The sequence below is a fragment of the Taudactylus pleione genome, unplaced genomic scaffold, assembly GCF_031769625.1.
Source record: "Taudactylus pleione unplaced genomic scaffold, aTauple2 ptg000212l, whole genome shotgun sequence".
Taxonomy (NCBI): Eukaryota; Metazoa; Chordata; class Amphibia; order Anura; family Myobatrachidae; genus Taudactylus; species Taudactylus pleione.
Window position 1 is genome coordinate 4,409,606 of NW_028284614.1, and position 19,512 is coordinate 4,429,117.

General features: G+C 45.2%; 1 protein-coding gene across 4 annotated transcripts in view; it reads left to right on the forward strand.

Annotated features, from left to right (window-relative positions):
- Positions 1–19,473, forward strand: part of LOC148517700 (T-cell immunoglobulin and mucin domain-containing protein 4-like) — a 106,476-nt gene extending 87,003 nt beyond the window's left edge. For 2 of the 4 annotated variants that reach the window (XM_088478365.1, XM_088478362.1), the window contains exons 3-7: positions 3,688–3,741; positions 5,430–5,500; positions 10,975–11,089; positions 14,842–14,875; positions 18,627–19,473. In XM_088478365.1, the coding sequence (XP_088334491.1) occupies positions 3,688–3,741; positions 5,430–5,500; positions 10,975–11,089; positions 14,842–14,875; positions 18,627–18,699 (347 nt within the window). In that variant the 3' untranslated portion in view covers positions 18,700–19,473. The remainder of the gene's footprint in view (positions 1–3,687; positions 3,742–5,429; positions 5,501–10,974; positions 11,090–14,841; positions 14,876–18,626) is intronic. The other 2 variants (XM_088478363.1, XM_088478364.1) reach the window with 2 other exon arrangements.
- The last annotated feature ends 39 nt before the right edge of the window (positions 19,474–19,512 follow it).

The window sequence follows — 19,512 nt, forward strand, 5'->3', positions numbered from 1 at the left end:
ATGAGAGGGGACTGCTGCTGGCCGCTGTATAGCATCACAGGGCACATCGGGCAGGGGAAGGAGAGGAGACTGCTGCTGGCCGCTGTATAGCATCACAGGGCACATCGGGCAGGGGAAGGAGAGGAGACTGCTGCTGGCCGCTGTATAGCAGCACAGGGCACATCGGGCAGGGGAATGAGAGGGGACTGCTGGCCGCTGTATAGCAGCACAGGGCACATCGGGCAGGGGAAGGAGAGGAGACTGCTGCTGGCCGCTGTATAGCATCACAGGGCACATCGGGCAGGGGAAGGAGAGGAGACTGCTGCTGGCCGCTGTATAGCATCACAGGGCACATCGGGCAGGGGAATGAGAGGGGACTGCTGCTGGCCGCTGTATAGCAGCACAGGGCACATCGGGCAGGGGAATGAGAGGGGACTGCTGGCCGCTGTATAGCATCACAGGGCACATCGGGCAGGGGAAGGAGAGGGGACTGCTGCTGGCCGCTGTATAGCATCACAGGGCACATCGGGCAGGGGAAGGAGAGGAGACTGCTGCTGGCCGCTGTATAGCATCACAGGGCACATCGGGCAGGGGAATGAGAGGGGACTGCTGCTGGCCGCTGTATAGCATCACAGGGCACATCGGGCAGGGGAAGGAGAGGAGACTGCTGCTGGCCGCTGTATAGCATCACAGGGCACATCGGGCAGGGGAAGGAGAGGAGACTGCTGCTGGCCGCTGTATAGCAGCACAGGGCACATCGGGCAGGGGAATGAGAGGGGACTGCTGGCCGCTGTATAGCAGCACAGGGCACATCGGGCAGGGGAAGGAGAGGAGACTGCTGCTGGCCGCTGTATAGCATCACAGGGCACATCGGGCAGGGGAAGGAGAGGAGACTGCTGCTGGCCGCTGTATAGCATCACAGGGCACATCGGGCAGGGGAAGGAGAGGAGACTGCTGCTGGCCGCTGTATAGCAGCACAGGGCACATCGGGCAGGGGAAGGAGAGGAGACTGCTGCTGGCCGCTGTATAGCATCACAGGGCACATCGGGCAGGGGAAGGAGAGGGGACTGCTGCTGGCCGCTGTATAGCATCACAGGGCACATCGGGCAGGGGAAGGAGAGGGGACTGCTGCTGGCCGCTGTATAGCATCACAGGGCACATCGGGCAGGGGAAGGAGAGGAGACTGCTGCTGGCCGCTGTATAGCATCACAGGGCACATCGGGCAGGGGAAGGAGAGGAGACTGCTGCTGGCCGCTGTATAGCATCACAGGGCACATCGGGCAGGGGAAGGAGAGGGGACTGCTGGCCGCTGTATAGCAGCACAGGGCACATCGGGCAGGGGAAGGAGAGGAGACTGCTGCTGGCTGCTGTATAGCATCACAGGGCACATCGGGCAGGGGAAGGAGAGGAGACTGCTGCTGGCCGCTGTATAGCAGCACAGGGCACATCGGGCAGGGGAAGGAGAGGAGACTGCTGCTGGCCGCTGTATAGCAGCACAGGGCACATCGGGCAGGGGAAGGAGAGGAGACTGCTGCTGGCCGCTGTATAGCATCACAGGGCACATCGGGCAGGGGAAGGAGAGGGGACTGCTGCTGGCCGCTGTATAGCATCACAGGGCACATCGGGCAGGGGAAGGAGAGGAGACTGCTGCTGGCCGCTGTATAGCATCACAGGGCACATCGGGCAGGGGAAGGAGAGGGGACTGCTGCTGGCCGCTGTATAGCATCACAGGGCACATCGGGCAGGGGAAGGAGAGGGGACTGCTGCTGGCCGCTGTATAGCAGCACAGGGCACATCGGGCAGGGGAAGGAGAGGAGACTGCTGCTGGCCGCTGTATAGCATCACAGGGCACATCGGGCAGGGGAAGGAGAGGAGACTGCTGCTGGCCGCTGTATAGCAGCACAGGGCACATCGGGCAGGGGAATGAGAGGGGACTGCTGCTGGCCGCTGTATAGCATCACAGGGCACATCGGGCAGGGGAAGGAGAGGAGACTGCTGCTGGCCGCTGTATAGCATCACAGGGCACATCGGGCAGGGGAAGGAGAGGAGACTGCTGCTGGCCGCTGTATAGCAGCACAGGGCACATCGGGCAGGGGAAGGAGAGGAGACTGCTGCTGGCCGCTGTATAGCATCACAGGGCACATCGGGCAGGGGAAGGAGAGGAGACTGCTGCTGAGTCTGTTTAATTTAAACAACTTGACTGAACAACAGTTTTTGTCCATTTTCCGGTGTTTGGGGGCAAAAGGATGATTGTCATTTGCTCCCATACAGTAACAGATTTTAATTCCAACCAACCAAATAGTTGGAAGGTTGGAGGAAAGTTGGTCCGGTGTTATGACCAGCTTTACATTCTAGGAGAGCACCTGCCTTATATACAGCCCTGCCTGTGAGCAGAATACAAATGTAGATAAATGTGAGAATCCAGGAGAGGCCGCTACATATATTCTATCCATAGGGAGGAACATCCTCTGTGAGACAATGCAGCCCCGATACTGTGCATATGGGAGTAAATTTGCTTTCCAAAGCTTCTGCGTCATCTGTGGTTTTACCCTCTAGTACTATAGGGCAATATTTTTGGTTTTGCATTTAATAATATTGTCACTTTTTAAATACAGTGGTCAAAACTGCTGAAGACATGGCATCTTTGAAAAGCGATGCTTAGTAATCTTTCCCCATAATGTACAATTCTCTTGTGTGTTTGTAATTTATATAGTAGTGTACATATTATATTGTATCTGTAAGTTTCACAAGAGCTTGTTTACAAGGACAATGCTGCCTTTTGTCGGTTGATCATCTGTAACTTAAAATGATAATTATCCCAGAAGTCATAATCCCGACAGTGAGTGACAGCAGGGATGAGATTATATAGCTGTTTCACCAGCGATTGGCACCTATGTTTGCGTACTGTGCTGGTGTCAGTGCGCCCAGGGAAATAGTACAGTATGCTACCGTGCCTTCATGTCTCCTCACATAATAGTAACTTTCTGCTCTGTCCTAAAATATGTTCTATAGTATCCAAAATGCAGAATGCATCAAATTCTCCAAAGAGATCAGTAATTCCCCATTGGTATTCCTGCTGTTTAAGGGTTTATTATACTTTTGAAAGAGGATATTCCCTTGTTAAACATCGGGACTATTACACTATTTCAGATCTTCCCCTAGCCAGGCTCCATTACTGTAAGGTTCATGGCGGGCTAAATGCCCTTCTTGCCCCTCTATTTAATGGCCCTGATGGCTGACAGACAGCTCTTCCTGATTTTTACAGTATTGTCCCTGGAAGCGTTGAAATGTAATCTGTTATGTTATATCACCCAACTCCTCTCCTGGCGGACTCAGGACAAGCTCATGCACACCACTGTGAGAAAGGGGCACGGTCACACCTCCCCTTACATCGCTATTTTCATGCAAGCGACACCATCGCAAAAACGCGCTGCTAGCAGCAGTGAATGGGACATAACTGCCAACCTTGTGGCCCAATCCACTAAGCTGCCCCGAGCGGGACAGAGCCCTCCTATCAGGACTGCCCTGCCTAAATAGGGACAGTTTGTAGGTATGGAACTTACATGACTGTTAACATGCACCCAATAAATAGCTACATAGCCATACAGTCGCTGAGCTCAGTGAGATGGAGATGGTCTGAGTAAAGGGACAACTAGCGCTCCCATTGCAGTGCTTCCATCAGTCTCTATTTGTCCTTTTATTTTGCAGCTACACAAAAGACTTCCTCAGCGCCTACATCCAGGACACATGGTCCTACATCTGGTAAGTCAGTGATCATTTCAATAAGTATTTCAATGCATTATATATATATTTCACTTGATATCATTTCTAATAAGCCTTTGGTATGGCAGACCAGTGTCACCTGTAGGTTTCTGGCATAGATTGTTACTTTGCTGGTTCATGGCCTGGGGTGAGTGAAATAATTCACCATAACTTGGAAGTGGTTGTATTTGGAGACCACTATGCAGTAACTTGGCCCTTAGAGGATTAGGTAATAAAGGGGAACAGCTGGCAATCTTAGGTTAAAATGCTGTTTTGAGGTATAAAAAATACTGACAAAGCAAACAGAGGCCCGGAAAGGGAACGCCATTGATCATCTGGAAACTTTTGGCCATTTAACAGCCGCATGGGAAACAGGGTTGAATTGGCAAGAAGTTTAACTTTTATGTGAAACGACACATGTTCACGTCTGTCTTTAAACCATTAAATACAGATATTTCAAGATGTGGAATGGGATGTACTAAAGGGGAAAATGCGGTAAAACCGCATTTTCCAGATTTACTAAGCACCGGAATACGCTGCATTCGGAGGCTTCGTCCCACCTAATAGGAGCCTATAGGCTTCTTATCCGGACGCTCCCCCAGAGAGGGATCGGATAAGACCTGTTAGCATGAAATCCAAAACCAGAGTTCAGTTTTTAAACCCAAGTTTCGAACCACGTGACGATCCGAACCATGACTCGGTTGGACTTGGTACCCCAAAGGGATTCCGAACTCGGACTCTGTTTTACTCGGAACCCCTTATTTAGGTTGTTGTTGGTTCTTTGAGAACCGAACCCGCACATCTCATGTAAATAGCTGTTCAGAAATAAATACATAGAAAATAACCTTTGTGGTCAGCTATTACAGAGCTGGCATAGAGGTGAGTTATCTCAATCTCTGTGGTTCTGGGCATGGAATTCTCACAGTTCTGCTAGTTGGAGACAGAAGAGAGGTTAAGAAATAATTTGCTAAGTTAGCTCTTATATACAACATTTATATATTCCCATTGTAAATGATTGTACATCCCCATGTTAGGCTCCCAATGGCTCACCCAGAACCCTTTAGTACACTTACAGACTGGTGGGGTGTCTCACTGCTTCTTATCTATGTTAGTTACATACAGGGGTGTCGGAACGATTTTATGTTGGGGAGCAATATATAATATAATTTTGGTGACCCTCCGTACCCCATCCACCCCCTTTCTCCCTCCCTCCAACTTACCTGTTGCTTGGCGCATAGACCCCGGAGCAGCAGGAGGCAGGGACTGGAACGGCAGCCGTGGACTGTCAGGGGTTGTGCTTTATAGCAATAGGCTGCACAGCCCCTGTACTGCACAGAGAAGGAGGTGTAATTACACGTTCTCCACCTCCATGTAGTGCACAGGCCATGCAGCCTATTGCTATAAAGCACAGCCCCTGACGCCTTTCAAATTTTTTGGGGGGGCCAGCCGCCCCCTTGCCCTCCCCCATGTTTCAGCACCTATGGTTATACAATATATTAGTTATTTATGTATGAAGATTAGTTAGTCACAGTGTCACCTACAAGTTACAATAAGCAGTCAAGAATATCAAGAAAAGATGTATAATAAAAAATACAAAAGATAGTTGCTGTATATGTACAGTATATATTAATATACAACATTTTCTTTTAATATACATACATAGTAAAATTAATTTTCTTTTTTTTCAGGTTCTGTTTCGGTATCCATCCCAAGCACATGGTCTCCTGGCGCTGATCTGGCTACCAACAAAGTTATACAGGTTATATTTCATCCTACACCAGCCGATCTATATGATCCATACAAGGGGCAGTAATCAGGGTGTCTTGCGAGGGGGGGGGTAAACAGCTGTTACTACAGAGCGCTAGGGCTCATTCTCCAGATTGGTTTTTGTGACTTGTTTCCTTTGAGAATAATAAGCTCTCTTCCCCATAGGCTCATTCTTCCCCAACCTTCCTCAGATGTTGATACTGAAGCATTTGAATAACTTGCAATATTTATTAACCTTTATTTGTATAGTTCCTTCATAATACATAGTGATTAACAGAATATTTAGTCATTTAGATCAGTCCCAGTCCCAATGTAAAAACAAAAGTCACAGAGTTCCAAGATGTTCTCTATGTACCAGAAAATCTTATCACCATCAGTGTCCAAGAATAGGGAGGCCACGGAGTTCACTACACTAAAGGAAAGCGCATTGCGAGAAACAGAAAAGGGACCACCATAGCTACAGGCACAAGCAGGCCGGCCATGAGCTGTGGCAGGCCTAGGTAACGGGGGCGTGGCCTAATCACGGGAGGCGTGGCCACGCCCCCTTCCAGGAAAAGAAAAACGTTTTGCAGCGCCACGCTCTGAGCCCCCTCAGCCCGGCGCAAAGCCAGGGGGGCGCGATCAGTGTGATCGCTCCCACCCCACAGGCATAGGAGACTGCTGTGATGCTGCTCAGCAGCCACGAGCAGTCTCCCACTGCCGCTCAGCACATGCTGTGTGCTGGGCTGCTGTGAGGGAGGGGGGGCGGCACCGGACCCGGGCACCTCAGGAAGCCTGGGCAATTTGTACCCGCTCCCCCCCCTCTTGGTGCCCCTGGGCACAATATGTCAACAATTGTATGTCCTTGATACACAGCACTGTTACACGATGATGACAACTGAGTTACAGCCACTGAAACTGTGGCATAGAGGATTGGTCATCTTGTATATGACAGTGTTCAAAAGCTACAGAACGGGATTGTCACAGGAATGTCAGTGACTAACTCAGAGAAACCCGTGTGCGAGAGCTGTATTGCCAAGAAACAAAGTCATCAGTCACTTCCAAAATTAAAAAACAGAGCTACAAAACCACTTGAAATAGTACATTCAGATGTGTGTGGTCTAATGGAACTAAAGTCTGTCAGTGGAGATTTTTTAAAACCCCTATAGACTACTCTTCTCTAAAAACTGGTATGTCCAAATGGTTGCAATTTTTTCCTTCTTTATCTGACTTTCTTAATATGTTACTATATTCCTTTTAGACATTTCCTGCTGCTAAATATACAGAAATGTATTTTAATATATTTAATTGCTCCTATATCTCTCCTTATAGAGGTTTTCTCATGGGAATTTTAGCTGATTCAGCATGCCTCAAATGTGGACAATTATCTGCTGATCTTTACCACTGTTTTTGGGCACGTCCCCTCATCAGATGATTTTGGTTGGATGTTTGGCATTTAGCTACTGCTCATCTAGTGAATTATATCCCACTAACACCCGAATGGGCTATATTTGGCTTTATACCTGTTAATACTCGAGTTCCTAGAGATGTTAAATAATTGTTATTGGCAATTTCTTCTGCTGCTCGCAAAACCATTTTACATTTATGGATACAGAGCTCTCTACCAACCCTTGAAATGTTTAAAGAAAAAAATGTTTTTTATTCTGCATATGGATTGGTTGGAAGCTTACCTCCAGAAAGAAACGCGTATTAAATGATTCTTTGCAACATGGGAGAGTTATATTGAGGTTTTCCCTGCCTCCACTAAGGAGGCTATCAATCACTGCTTCCGTAACACTTTGTGGTACGAGACTCGTACCCTCCTTCAGGACCCACTGATATCTTTTTAATATACTGGGGTCATTTGGCCAGGTTCCGGAGTTCCTCCTTGGATTTGTTTTTGTACTGTAAACAAATGTGATGTTATAAGACTTGAAGGTGCTTTGATTGTAATTTTGTACTATAATTGAATCTATTATGTATCTTTTGATGCTTCAATAAAGAAAAAAGTGAAAAAAAAAGTCTGCCAGTGGATACAGGTACTTTGTGAAGTTTATAGATGACTTCACACAGAAGACCCATGTGTACTTCATCAGAGAGAAATCTGAAATGGTGAAAAAAATTGCAGAATTCGAGACTTGTAGAAAATCAGACAGGTCACAGACTCCACGATCATAACTAGAGGTGTGCGACTGGTGCCCCAGCACAGAGCGCAGAGCTCTGTGGGGGGCAGTGTCATTGCCCCATAGCAATTACCACTGAGGCGTCCTTTAGATGCTCTAGATAGGCACTCTTCAGGATGCTCCAAATCAGTGCTGCACTTACTGCTGCTGCTGTTCCTGCCCCCTCCGTCATGAAGTCAGGTGCTTAGGAGGCAGCTGGAACAGGACAGGGCACATTTATACCCTGTTACAGCTCTGACAGACTCAAGACCTTGAGATCTGATAACGTTGGAGAATATCTCAACATAAAGTTAGAACAATTCTTAAGAAAATATGGACTAGAGCATTAATTGACCATTTACTGTACTCCTGAGCAAAATGGTGTTGATGAATGAGCAAAGTGTACATTAGTAGAGAGAGGAAGATGCAAGCAATTTTGAGAAGAAGCCACGTCCACAGCAGCTTATCTCAAGAACCGTTCTCCTACAGTTGCCTTAAAGTACATAACACCTATTGAAGTGTGATCAAATAGGAAACCAAGTGTAACACATCTCAAATGTTTTGGAACTATGGCCTATGTGCATATACCAAAGGAGAAAAGATTAATATTTCCATGCAAAGTAAAGTGCATCTTGCTTGGCTATTGCCATGAGAGCAAAGGTTACAGATGTGTGGAATCCAAGTACTGAAAAGATTGTTCAGTCACAGGCTGTTATCTTTAATGAAACTACACAAAAAAAAATAAAAGTTGGAAACTGGTATGCAAAGCTATGTGTCACTAGATATGCTAACAGCTGAAAATGTGTCTGAGTCACCATCCAAATTCAACCATAGAGGAGATCTTCTGCAAGACCAAACATTGGTAAACCACCTAAGAGTTATGATGAAGAATCTCAAGTTATCCAGAAGCCAAAACCAAAGTCTAAAGATGTGAATAAAAATCCAAGATAGGCAAAGAGACTTTGCAAAATGTAAAAACCATAAGTGTGAAAAGCATCAAGAATCATGATAGTTGCAGCAGTTTGTGAGTCGAGAGACTGTTGTGAAGGCCCAATCTATCAGTAAAGGAACTTTTGCTAAAGTATACAGTATACCGAGAAGGACAAGCTAAAGTCATCTGCTATATATTAATGTCTTTTCATGTGTTTAACCCAATTTATTTTACAGATCACCACAAAAAATCTGAAATTAATGTTTGTGTAACATGAGGAAGCTTATAGCAAGGAGGGGAGGGGGGTGTTGAAAGAGGAGTGTGCAACTGTGCAGACTCCAGTCTTCCTGTCCCTCCAGGGAGGCTTCATGCCCTGTTCCAAGATGGTCACTGAGGTCACTACTGAACATGTGCAGGGGCCATCTTGTCTTTACTCTGTACTGTGTAGAGTGACTTGGTAGAAGACAGAAGTCTCCTACTTAGTTCCTATGAGAAAGCTGATTAATTACATGCTATAAAGCTGTTCCAGCATTCTGCACCACCACCTGTTTGCAGTATAAAATCACTGGCTGGTGAGCAGTATAAAACCCCGCTCAAGCCCTGCTCATCACCATTGTGTATGTAACAGTGAGTACAGCTGTACCTGCTATCTATCAATAAACCAACACCACTGGTTAAGTAACTGGGTAGTTCATAGTTTGAGTCATCCACTGGTTTGAGCCTACATAACTCTGCAATATCAACATCTGCACACACATCATTTCCCACAGATCTCTGGAAAGTCCAGGTGGGCAGAGTGGAAACATGGCACCGCAAATCTCCACATAGCAGCCCGCTACTTGCTGCGTTCTGCCATTATGTCTCTGGGAGCCGGAACACAACGGCACAATTCATAGCCAATGGTGTCATCATGCCCCTTGCACCATTCACATCTGAAAAGTGTCAGATTGTGGGAGAGTTGCCCACTTTTCCAGGCACTGCAAGACTATCCCCCTGTTATAAGCCACCTGGAATACAGTTGAACCACAAGTCACGGAATGTAATAGTGAATACAGAATGATGTTTATTGAGGGTAATAACAGATGACAAGGGAGTGCAGATAAGCTTGAGGATACAATTATGCTGGACACGGTAAACCTTGGAAATGCAGACACAAATAAAGTCCCAGATTAATAATAAAGCAGGCAGTAACTCAGATTCCAGACTGAAAATAATGGTAGACACAAAAGAAGTCCTGGATAAATATGGTAACATGGTGAGGAGCAGTGTTCCCAGGCTTGGCAGCCACAGAAGCTCAGAGGAGTGTAAAACAAAGTCTAGAGCATTGGAGTACATAGAAGCAGGGATCCAGAAATCTTTGCATAAACAAAATGAATATCAAAGGCAGGTTCCAAGCATGGCAGATCACAGCAAACATGAAACATAATCCAGGCTGTGGTAGAAAACAAGAAAGCTAACATTAATGAGTGCTGGGCTGAGGCAACATAAATAGTCAGGTCTTAGGTGTGATCCATTCTGATACATAGGCAAACGCAGGGGGGGGTTTCCATCTGCCTGAAAAAACCCCTCTCCAGCATACACATGACCACAGTAGAAATAGCAATAACATAGAATTTTACTAGTGTTGAATGTTCTTCTCAGTATCACAAATGAAATAATTAGCACCATCTGTGGATCTTTTAACATGTATCAGCCAGTAATAAATAACCTGTGCACCAACTAGGAGATCTGGAAAACATTCACTGTTAAGGTTGTGCTGCTATAGAACCCAATATTTATATATATATATATATGTCCAGGGCAGTGCTAGGTTCTTCTGCTGCTCCCCCAGACTCCCGGACTTGCTCTAATACTCTGGAATGGTGCCCACATCTAATATAAAATCATTCAGCTCAGGCAGGATGGCCCTACTGCCGCATCTAATGGCTTACTGTGATCTCTGGTCCTGTGTATGCTGGAATTATGATACACAATATACTTTGTATGACGCAAATTAAAGCTGGTTGAGTACTAATTCGCCCTCTTCATGGACTGGCTGCACTCACTCTAAAATCAAGCATTTGGAAACCCCCCTCTAGAAATCCTGCGTTTGCCACTGTGATAAGTCATAATTACCTGACACCTGAGTGCAGAACAGAGTCCAATGAGCAGCACCTCTGGTGAGGAACGGTACTGCAGCACACATAGCAGGAGCCCTGGCGACCCCTGGTGGCCAGGGATACATTACAAACAGACAAAATTCGAACATCCTCAAATTCAGGAGTCTACCAGAAATCAGGAAGAGTGGGCAAGAATTACCTAGTTTGAAGACTCTACAACACTATCAGAATCATAAAAATCATAATGTTTTCTAAAAGACTTTCTCCAATATAACTGCATTCTCTTGTGTTCTAGCAGATGACAGATTTGCAAGAATCTCAGATGGACAATAATGCAACTACGGTTATTATCGCTGGTGTTGTCATCACAATCATTCTTCTCGTTGTCCTGCTGGTCACGATATATATTTGTAAGTAACCCAGTTATTATATTCTTATTATTTTTATAATAGTTTATTTACTGCAAACATTCACAGCAATGTAATATAAGTAACAATGAATTGCACATACTGTACTACCATAACAATAGCAAATATATAATGATACTGAAGGTCAGACAGAACTGATCCCTACAGCTAACAATTCAGAGCAGATGTGGGCAGATTGTGTACAGATTGGGTAATGCGATTTTAGCATTTATTATTATTATTATCCTTTAGTTATATGGCGCCACAAGTGGTCCGCTGCGCCTTACAGAGTATATATGTGATACCCCAGTGTTGTAGAAGGAGATGACAAATTGCCATTTCACCTAAAATGAGTGTTAGTTATGTGTCAATTTTATTTATGAACAATTAAATAAAATGGTAACTGGGGATGTTCCCCCTGAAGAACTGATGGACTCTTCGGAAAGAAACCCAGCATGGCAGCACTTAAGAGACATATAAGGCAAGGACTCATCTATTACATCTTTGAAGGGGGGAGTCCTGAAGGCGCAAGAGACTCCTATTGGGAAACAGTGAGCCGACCAGCGTGTGAGGATGGCGGGTGAAACCAGTTGGCCCGTGCACAAGCCTGGAGCAAGGTTATAAAAGAGTTGCTGCTATTTCCAAGTTGGAGAAAGGACCTCTGTGACGTAGACACCACGTGACCGCTGCAGGAGGCTGGACCGCTCCTGCGTTACCATCCACTAGGGCATAGAGGGGGAATAAATATCTCTGGCAAGCGCAGCGAGCCACCGTGCCCGAAGCGTGGCGAGTGTAGCGAGCCCGCGAGGGGACACTTTTGGTCCCCCGTTAGCATCCCCGCCCCTCCCCCTTTCAGCCAGAGTCATGTGGGTGTGACGTCACAGGGCCATCTGCCCTGTATAGTCTAGACCAAACCGTCATAAAAGGGTCCAGCCAGAGACTGTTAGGCAGTTGGTCGTGAAGTAGACAAAGCAAGCAAAGTACTACGCTGTGTGTTTACCTGAGAGGGCAGTGTTTTTGGTCAGCCGGGTCCCCGGGGAGCGAAGTGAAGACAGTGAGAGTAGCCCGGACGGAGTGAGAGTAGCCCGGACGGCACCCCAGGGAGGCAGGTTGCCACTTCCTCTATCTGTCGGAAGATACAGCCCAGCAGTACCCGCAACTGAAGGAGGCGCAGCCGGGGTGGAGCCTATCAGAAGGAGCCGAAGCTGAAGGAATGGTTCGAGGAGCAGTATATAGTGCCACTCATAGGCGAGACTGGTTGGCAGAGGGGAGAGTAGTTAATACCGGAAATACCGTTAATACCGGCAGCGGCGTGTGTTACCCGTTCCAATGTCTTTTATTATATGTATATACCAACAGTAGTGTGTTATTACGTGCATTGAGCGCTATGTAAGATAAGAGCTGCGTCTAATGTGATATACTTAAAGAGGGGTGGAATTAATGTCCACGCTGATGGTGCTATATTTACATATCCCCCAGAAGCTCTGATAACAGCAGGAGAAATCTCCTGTTCAAACAACTATTTTGGAAAAAGAACCAGTACTTTAAAGGGGAATCCTTTTGGATAACTTAATAATTTAATATTCTTTGTTCTGGCGGGTATCTATTGTCAGAAAAAAATTTCTTTGACACCTTAAACTTAATGACATATAAGGAGAGTCACTTCCTACTGAAAATCTGAATATAACTGTGAATAACAGTATTATCTGAATAAAGAGTTATATATCTCGAGGTGTAAAAATATAATATGTCACATGATTTGATGGATAGACAATAAAATTAAGAGCCTATATAAGGATTCTATATTTAGGGACATATGATCACATGATGTGATAATACCCCGTGTTAGCAGCCTTAACACACACACGGTCAGTTATTGACTGAACCTTACTATACTAATGTTGATAAGATTATTTGTGACTCATTTATGTCACCTCTTATAGATTCAATTAGGTATACTTTTTGATATAATCAGACCTATAATCACAAGTCAATTCAGTCAGTCTTTATTATGACACAATAGGTCGGGATACACACGCCGCCTTTATTTTAATCACATTTTCTTTCTTTGTGATACACTCTATTATTTTTAATTATTTTCACTGCTTTTTTTCTTTGAATGGATATTTATTGTTAACATGAATAAAAGTTAAGTTTTAATTTATTGTGCACCACATATGACATTTTCTTCTCTGTCCTTCTTTTCCTATTAATACCGGAAAGCCTAGCTCACCTCACACACACGCTACCTCAGGCTTCATTCAGACAACCCGATTCAGTGACCCATTGCCATAATCTCTAAAAACTGACCATTACATTGATAGCCAGACCATTTCCCTGCTGTGTCAGTTTCTATAGACTCAGGAGCTATCAGCAGCAGCAGTATCTCATTCATACCTTTAAGGCACACAGACAATGGAGTCAGCAGGACACTGTTAGGGATAGCTTGCAGGACTTAGAATCGCTACTCACCAGTCGTGAATTACTTCTAGAAATACCTAACAGTGCGACTACAGAGATTGCAGTGTCACCAATAGCTTCCAACTATTTTGTGACTAAATGGAGACATAGTTACCATGTACTGATTTTAAGTGCACAGACAGTGTGGTTAACCCCGAACTGAAACATTAAACTGTTCTGTCATTTTAATTACTTGCCGGCCAGCAGAAAATTACTAGTAAACGTAGAAATTTAGTAATATCAACAGAACAATTGTTATTATCTTTTAACTTCTTAATGTTGAATTTGATAGTGATTAATCGGCAATAGCTAGGTTGTATATTTTTGTAATGTGCTTCTGTTCTTAACACCTTACCTTCCGCAGAGTTCCAGTTGGTCCAGCTGACGCAGATTGTGTTCCTGTAAAATAAAACATAATTGCGCTTTACAGAAGTGTCAAATGATATTGTAATCGCATAATATGTTGTTCTGTACTGTTATGGGTGTCTCCCCCAAAAGGGAAGAAGTTCATTGAATAAAAGCATAATTTCTTTCACTGAGGTTGTACCTGCACTGTCTTAACCTTATATAAACCCTTGGAGAGTATCATTGGACCAATTGACAAGTAATCACTTGGGGTTGCTACACATAGACAAGTGAACAAGCAACAAGTGACTTATTATTATCATTTATTTATATGGCACAACAAGTGTTCCGCAACACCATACAAAGTACATAAACAAGTTGTAGACAAGCGACTTACAGAACAATACAATACAGGACCAGGACATGGATAATATACATTGCTACATTAGCGACCATAACACCCAGATAAGCAACAGAGCATAAGCAACCAAGTGTTAGGTGCCCTAGTGGTGAGTAAGATGTAGATGAAAGTAAAGTAAGGAGAAGCACAAGAGGGAAGAGGGCCCTGCTCGTAAGAGCTTACTTACAGTACAATACAATGCAGGACAAGGTTTATATACATTGCTGCATTAGTGATCATAATACTCAAATAAGCAACAGGGAGTAAGCAACTAGGTGTTGCGTCCAAGCGAGGAGTAGATGACAGAATAAGTAAGGAGTAGCACAAGAGGGTAGAGGGCCCTGCTCATGAGAACTTACATTCTAACACTGTAATTTGTATATCTACTCTATTGTTATATTAGCTTGACATATTTTGAGATACAGCCAACTCAATATATGAACTTAAGTATTTTTTATTGCCTGCATCTTTTCCTATGAAAGTATGAAGAGCAGATATTTCCACCTCTAGATAATAATGCATTAACAATCTTATTTCTGTGTCTTTTCAGACAGATATAAAATAAGAAATAAACTCAAATCAAGGTAACTATTAAATCATGAAAGGTTATGTGTATGGTTTTTATAGATCAACAAATCAGTCATGTGTCTCAGCCCACTCCCTGCTAGATTGTAAGCCTCATTTCCAACTGGCTTCTAATTCGTTTCCTAACTTGTCTACCCTGCATGTTTTTGTGTTATGTTTAATATTTGTTCTGTTTTTCTATTGTACAGGCTGCTAAATCATGTCAGACACTGTAAATCTATGATCAATATCATATATCAATATATAAAGCAATACTTTATATATTGTACATCAGGGGAAAGCAATGTGCTGCACTCCAGCTGCTGTGAAGCTGCAAATCCCAGCATGTCCTGGCTGCTACTGTTTTGATGTTAAGGAATGCTAAAACTGTGGCAGGGCATGCTGTGATGTGTAGTTGCACCACAGCTGAAGTGCCACACGTTGCCTACCCCCTGTCCAAAAAAAAGTATTCTGAATAATGCAGCATATTCTGGGGTCTATTCATCATCACTTAATTTCTACAAAGCAGGTTAAACTTAAGAGTTTCACCTTCTTTTGTAGAAATTAAGTGTTAGGATAATTCATCATTCCTGTAACGCAGGAGATATCACTGATATCTCCTGGTTACATTTGTCCCCCGATAATTTCCACAGTCTTCATACTATAGTATGGGGATGTGGGAATTATGTAATTCATCAAGTTCTGAGAAAGCATTTTTTTCAGAACTGGACAGTGATAATGTACGCCATCCTGAGATGGTGTACAGCACCCGATGCAGCAGATGGATCTGAATAGATTAGAGATGTGCGCCGACCCCCGTGTTTTGGTTTTGGATCTGAATCTCCTCTGATTTTGGATCTCGATTGGTTTTGCCAAAACCTCTCTTCTGTGTTTTGTGTTTTGGTTTTGGATCTGGATTTTTTCTTAAAAAATCATAAAAACAGCTAAAATCACATAAAATGGGCACAGTATTATTAACCTCAATAACATTTATTTCCACCCATTTCCAGTCAATTTTGACCACATCACAGCTCACAATATTGATTTTTTTCATCTACTTAAGGGACAAAAGGTTGCATCCAGCTAGCTGGCTCAAAACTGCTGATAAATAGAGTTGAGGACTGTGTAAAGATGATGGTTGGGGTACCCCTTGAGGATTGAAGAATTGATATTTGAAATTGGATACAGTCACTGACTGAAGGAGGAATTGATACTTGATAGTTGGCGCAGCCACTGGCAGAAGTAAGAAGAGTTGATACTTGATAATTGGTGCAGCTACAGGCAGCACCCCTGCGCAGCTACGTTGTTGGTGATAAGTGTGGCAAACGCGCATACACATACAAAAAAAACACTTAATAAAATTTTTTTTGCACTTTGGAGGGAGAGCACCCCTGAAAAATGCAGCAGCCCCTTGATAAAGGACACAGGCAGCACCCCTGCGCAGCTACGTTGCTGGTGACAAGTGTGGCTAACGCGCGCACACACACACACAAAAACACATTGATTGATTGGATACATTTTTGGGGGGCACTTGGGAGGTAAGAGAACCCGAACGAGGCAGCAGCATCTTGATAAACGACACAGGCAGCACTGACCCAGCTACTATGCTGATAAGTGTGGCTAATGCACACACAGAGAAAAAAACACTTTTCATTTTTATTTTTTTCACTCTGGGGGGGGAAGCAACCCTGAACGAGGCAGCAGCCCCTTGATAATCAACACAGGCAGCACACCTGCACACCTATGTTGCTGATAAGTGTGGCTAAAGCGCACACACACACAAAAAACATATATATATTTTTTTCACACTGGGGGTGAAGAGCACCCCTGATGGACAGAGCACCCCCTGGACAACACAGCAGCACAGCCGTAGCCCCTATGGACAGGACAACAGCTAGCCCCTATGTATGGACAACAGTCAGCCAGCCCCTATGGAGTGGACAGGACAACAGCCAACCAGCCCCTATATAATGGACAACAACCAGTCCCGCCCCCTATGAACATTAAACAGCCAGCCCCTGAGTGACAACAGTAGCCAGCCCCTAGGCACAGCATCAGCAACAGCACAGCGATCACATTCACAGCCCCCTCCCTCTTCACTCTCCACAGCCGGAATGAAAAATGGTGGCGACCGCGGGACCTTTTATACAATCTAAAACCCGCGAGAATCTGACAGCGGGATGATGATGTTTTGCCTCGTTTTGAGATCCAAGTCAGGCGGGAAAACCCGAGCCAACTCGGATCTGCCTCATGTCTCCTAAGTTCAGGTGGGTTCGGATCTCTGAAATCCGAACCTGCTCATCTCTAGAATAGATCTCACCCTGCTGTGTCCTCATACCTGGAGGAGCTGCCTCCTGGATCCCCGAGCAGTCCTCCTGTGAGCAGGGTGCAAGGGAGAGGGCACAGCAGTGGCGGGGGACTGACACGAAGGTGCATGTCTCAGCGGGATAGGGGTCAGACACTCCGGCGGCTGCAGCTCTGCGGAGGATGGGGGGGTTTGGGCTGGACACTGGACAGACACCAGCGGGGTTGGTTTGGGTGGGTGGAAGGAGGTGTCTCTTCTCTCCTGCTGCAGGTAGTCTCTTCACAGCCTGTTTTCATGCTGTGAATGCGCAGCTTGAAGACGGGTAATGATAACTAAAGGAAGACCGGGAGGAGCAGGAGAAAAGTTTCTCACTTCAGCAAAACTGACTTCGTAGAAACAGTAGTTTTTGGGAAGTGATAGTTTGGGGCACGAGGTGTGATGAATGCCTCCCAAGATTTGTTTGAACTCTCATCGAGTTCAAACCATAATTATCACAAGTTTTAATTATGTTTTGGTGAATAGGCCCCTAAGTAACAATGTGCACAGGCAAAACAACAAAACAAAGGTGCAGAAAATGTGATATTGGTAGGAATGCTAAAAACTGACACATTTCATGAATGTGGGGAGCTGTCTAGGTGTGTGCTGGAAATTTCAACTAATGTATAGCAATTTCCAAGGTGCCTGTTCATTGCAATAGAAGATGGCAGACAGTCGACCCGAAGGTCTGGAAATTGGGGCTAGAGATGGCAATCCTGATTTGTGGAACAGTGGGCCTGATTCAGACCCGCTCGTGAGCGCACAGCGCTCGCAAGCGGGTCGATGGTCCCTCACTGCGCATGCTGGAGCCGGCTCCAGTGTGCACATGCGCGAGACCCAGCCAGCGACGGGCGCTCCGTCGCTACGGGTCTTGCACCAAAAGGGGGCGGCTGTCGATTTTGATTGACAGCTCGCCCCATTTTGGAGGCGGGCAGGGGGGTGGCTACACAAACGGAGGCGTTCCCGAAGGAACGCCTGCCGTTTGTGGGAGGCACCACTGACATCACCAGTGATGTCAGTGGAGAGCTTCCTGCTCTGTTAGAGCAGGAAGCTCTCTGGGGCTTGCGACGGACGAGACACTACCACAAGGGTGCAAGCCCCAATGGTCACGACCATCACCCGGCAGCTCGCAAAAGCTGTGGGTGGTCACCCACAGCTTAGCGAGCGGCCAGGGAGCCGCAAAAAAAAAAACAGCCTGATTCAGAGCGAGCGCTCTTAAAGTGCCAGTGTACTATAGATGCAATGTTCTGCACAACCATTTCCTTAGTAATGGCCTGATTACAGTATATACATGACACCACTATATACTGCCAAAAATGGCTGAGCCTCAAAGGAAAGTCCTTCAGTAAAGCTTAGTAACAGATAAGGTGTTTAATGCATGTTTTATGTTTGGAATTGAAATTCAGTAATCGTTTAAAATTGTTTTGCAGGAACAACATGATAACCCTGGAAGGCCTGGGAGGACCGCAGAGCCCAGCAGAAGAGAATATTTATACTGAGTAATAACAGACTTTGGCCCCTATTTACTGCAATCTGCATTTCAAATGCAGATTGTAGTGTGATAATTTCACCTAAATTCGCATTCCAAATTTAGGAATTATTGTGAGATGTATGAATATTCTCAAGCAGGGACAGAGCTTGCGAGAAAGCTCGGTCCCTGTGAATCCTCAACGCACACTGTTCATTGTATTTTTCTACGCCGGGTAGTGTTACCACCCCCACACATGACCGCCTTCTTCCCCCGCCAATCCCCCGTGGCTGTCATCAATGGCACAGAACCAAGCAATGTTTTTTTTCCTTTGTTCCTTCCATGTGCCTGGACACAGAACTTAGCTCCACCCCCCAACATGACCCACAAAACCCCAACTCCCCTCCCTGATTGACCCGCCTCCCGGTCCAGTATTAACATAGGGATTACCAACACTGGATGAATCCAGTGATCATTCACAGCCGATGGTTTCATCAATGTCATTGGTACCCTCGATGACGACCACCGAGGGTTAACCTACCGATGGCCATTCCTATCTACCTGTCATTACTACACAATGATATTGTCAGAGGTATCAGTTAGCGACACAGAGATCTGTCATTTCTGCAGAATGATAACTACCCTCCAATCTGTTTCTCATGTATGCACTTTGATTCTGCCCCCCGAGCTACGTGTGCGCTTTCATAAATACATCAATATATACTCAAACTGTATAATAAGGGATATGTGGGTAACTGTAAAATAAAATGTTATTTAAATAACTATATAAAGGACTTTTTTCAATATTATTGTTGATTCAGTGTCTTGCAGAGCATATTTATTTCAGG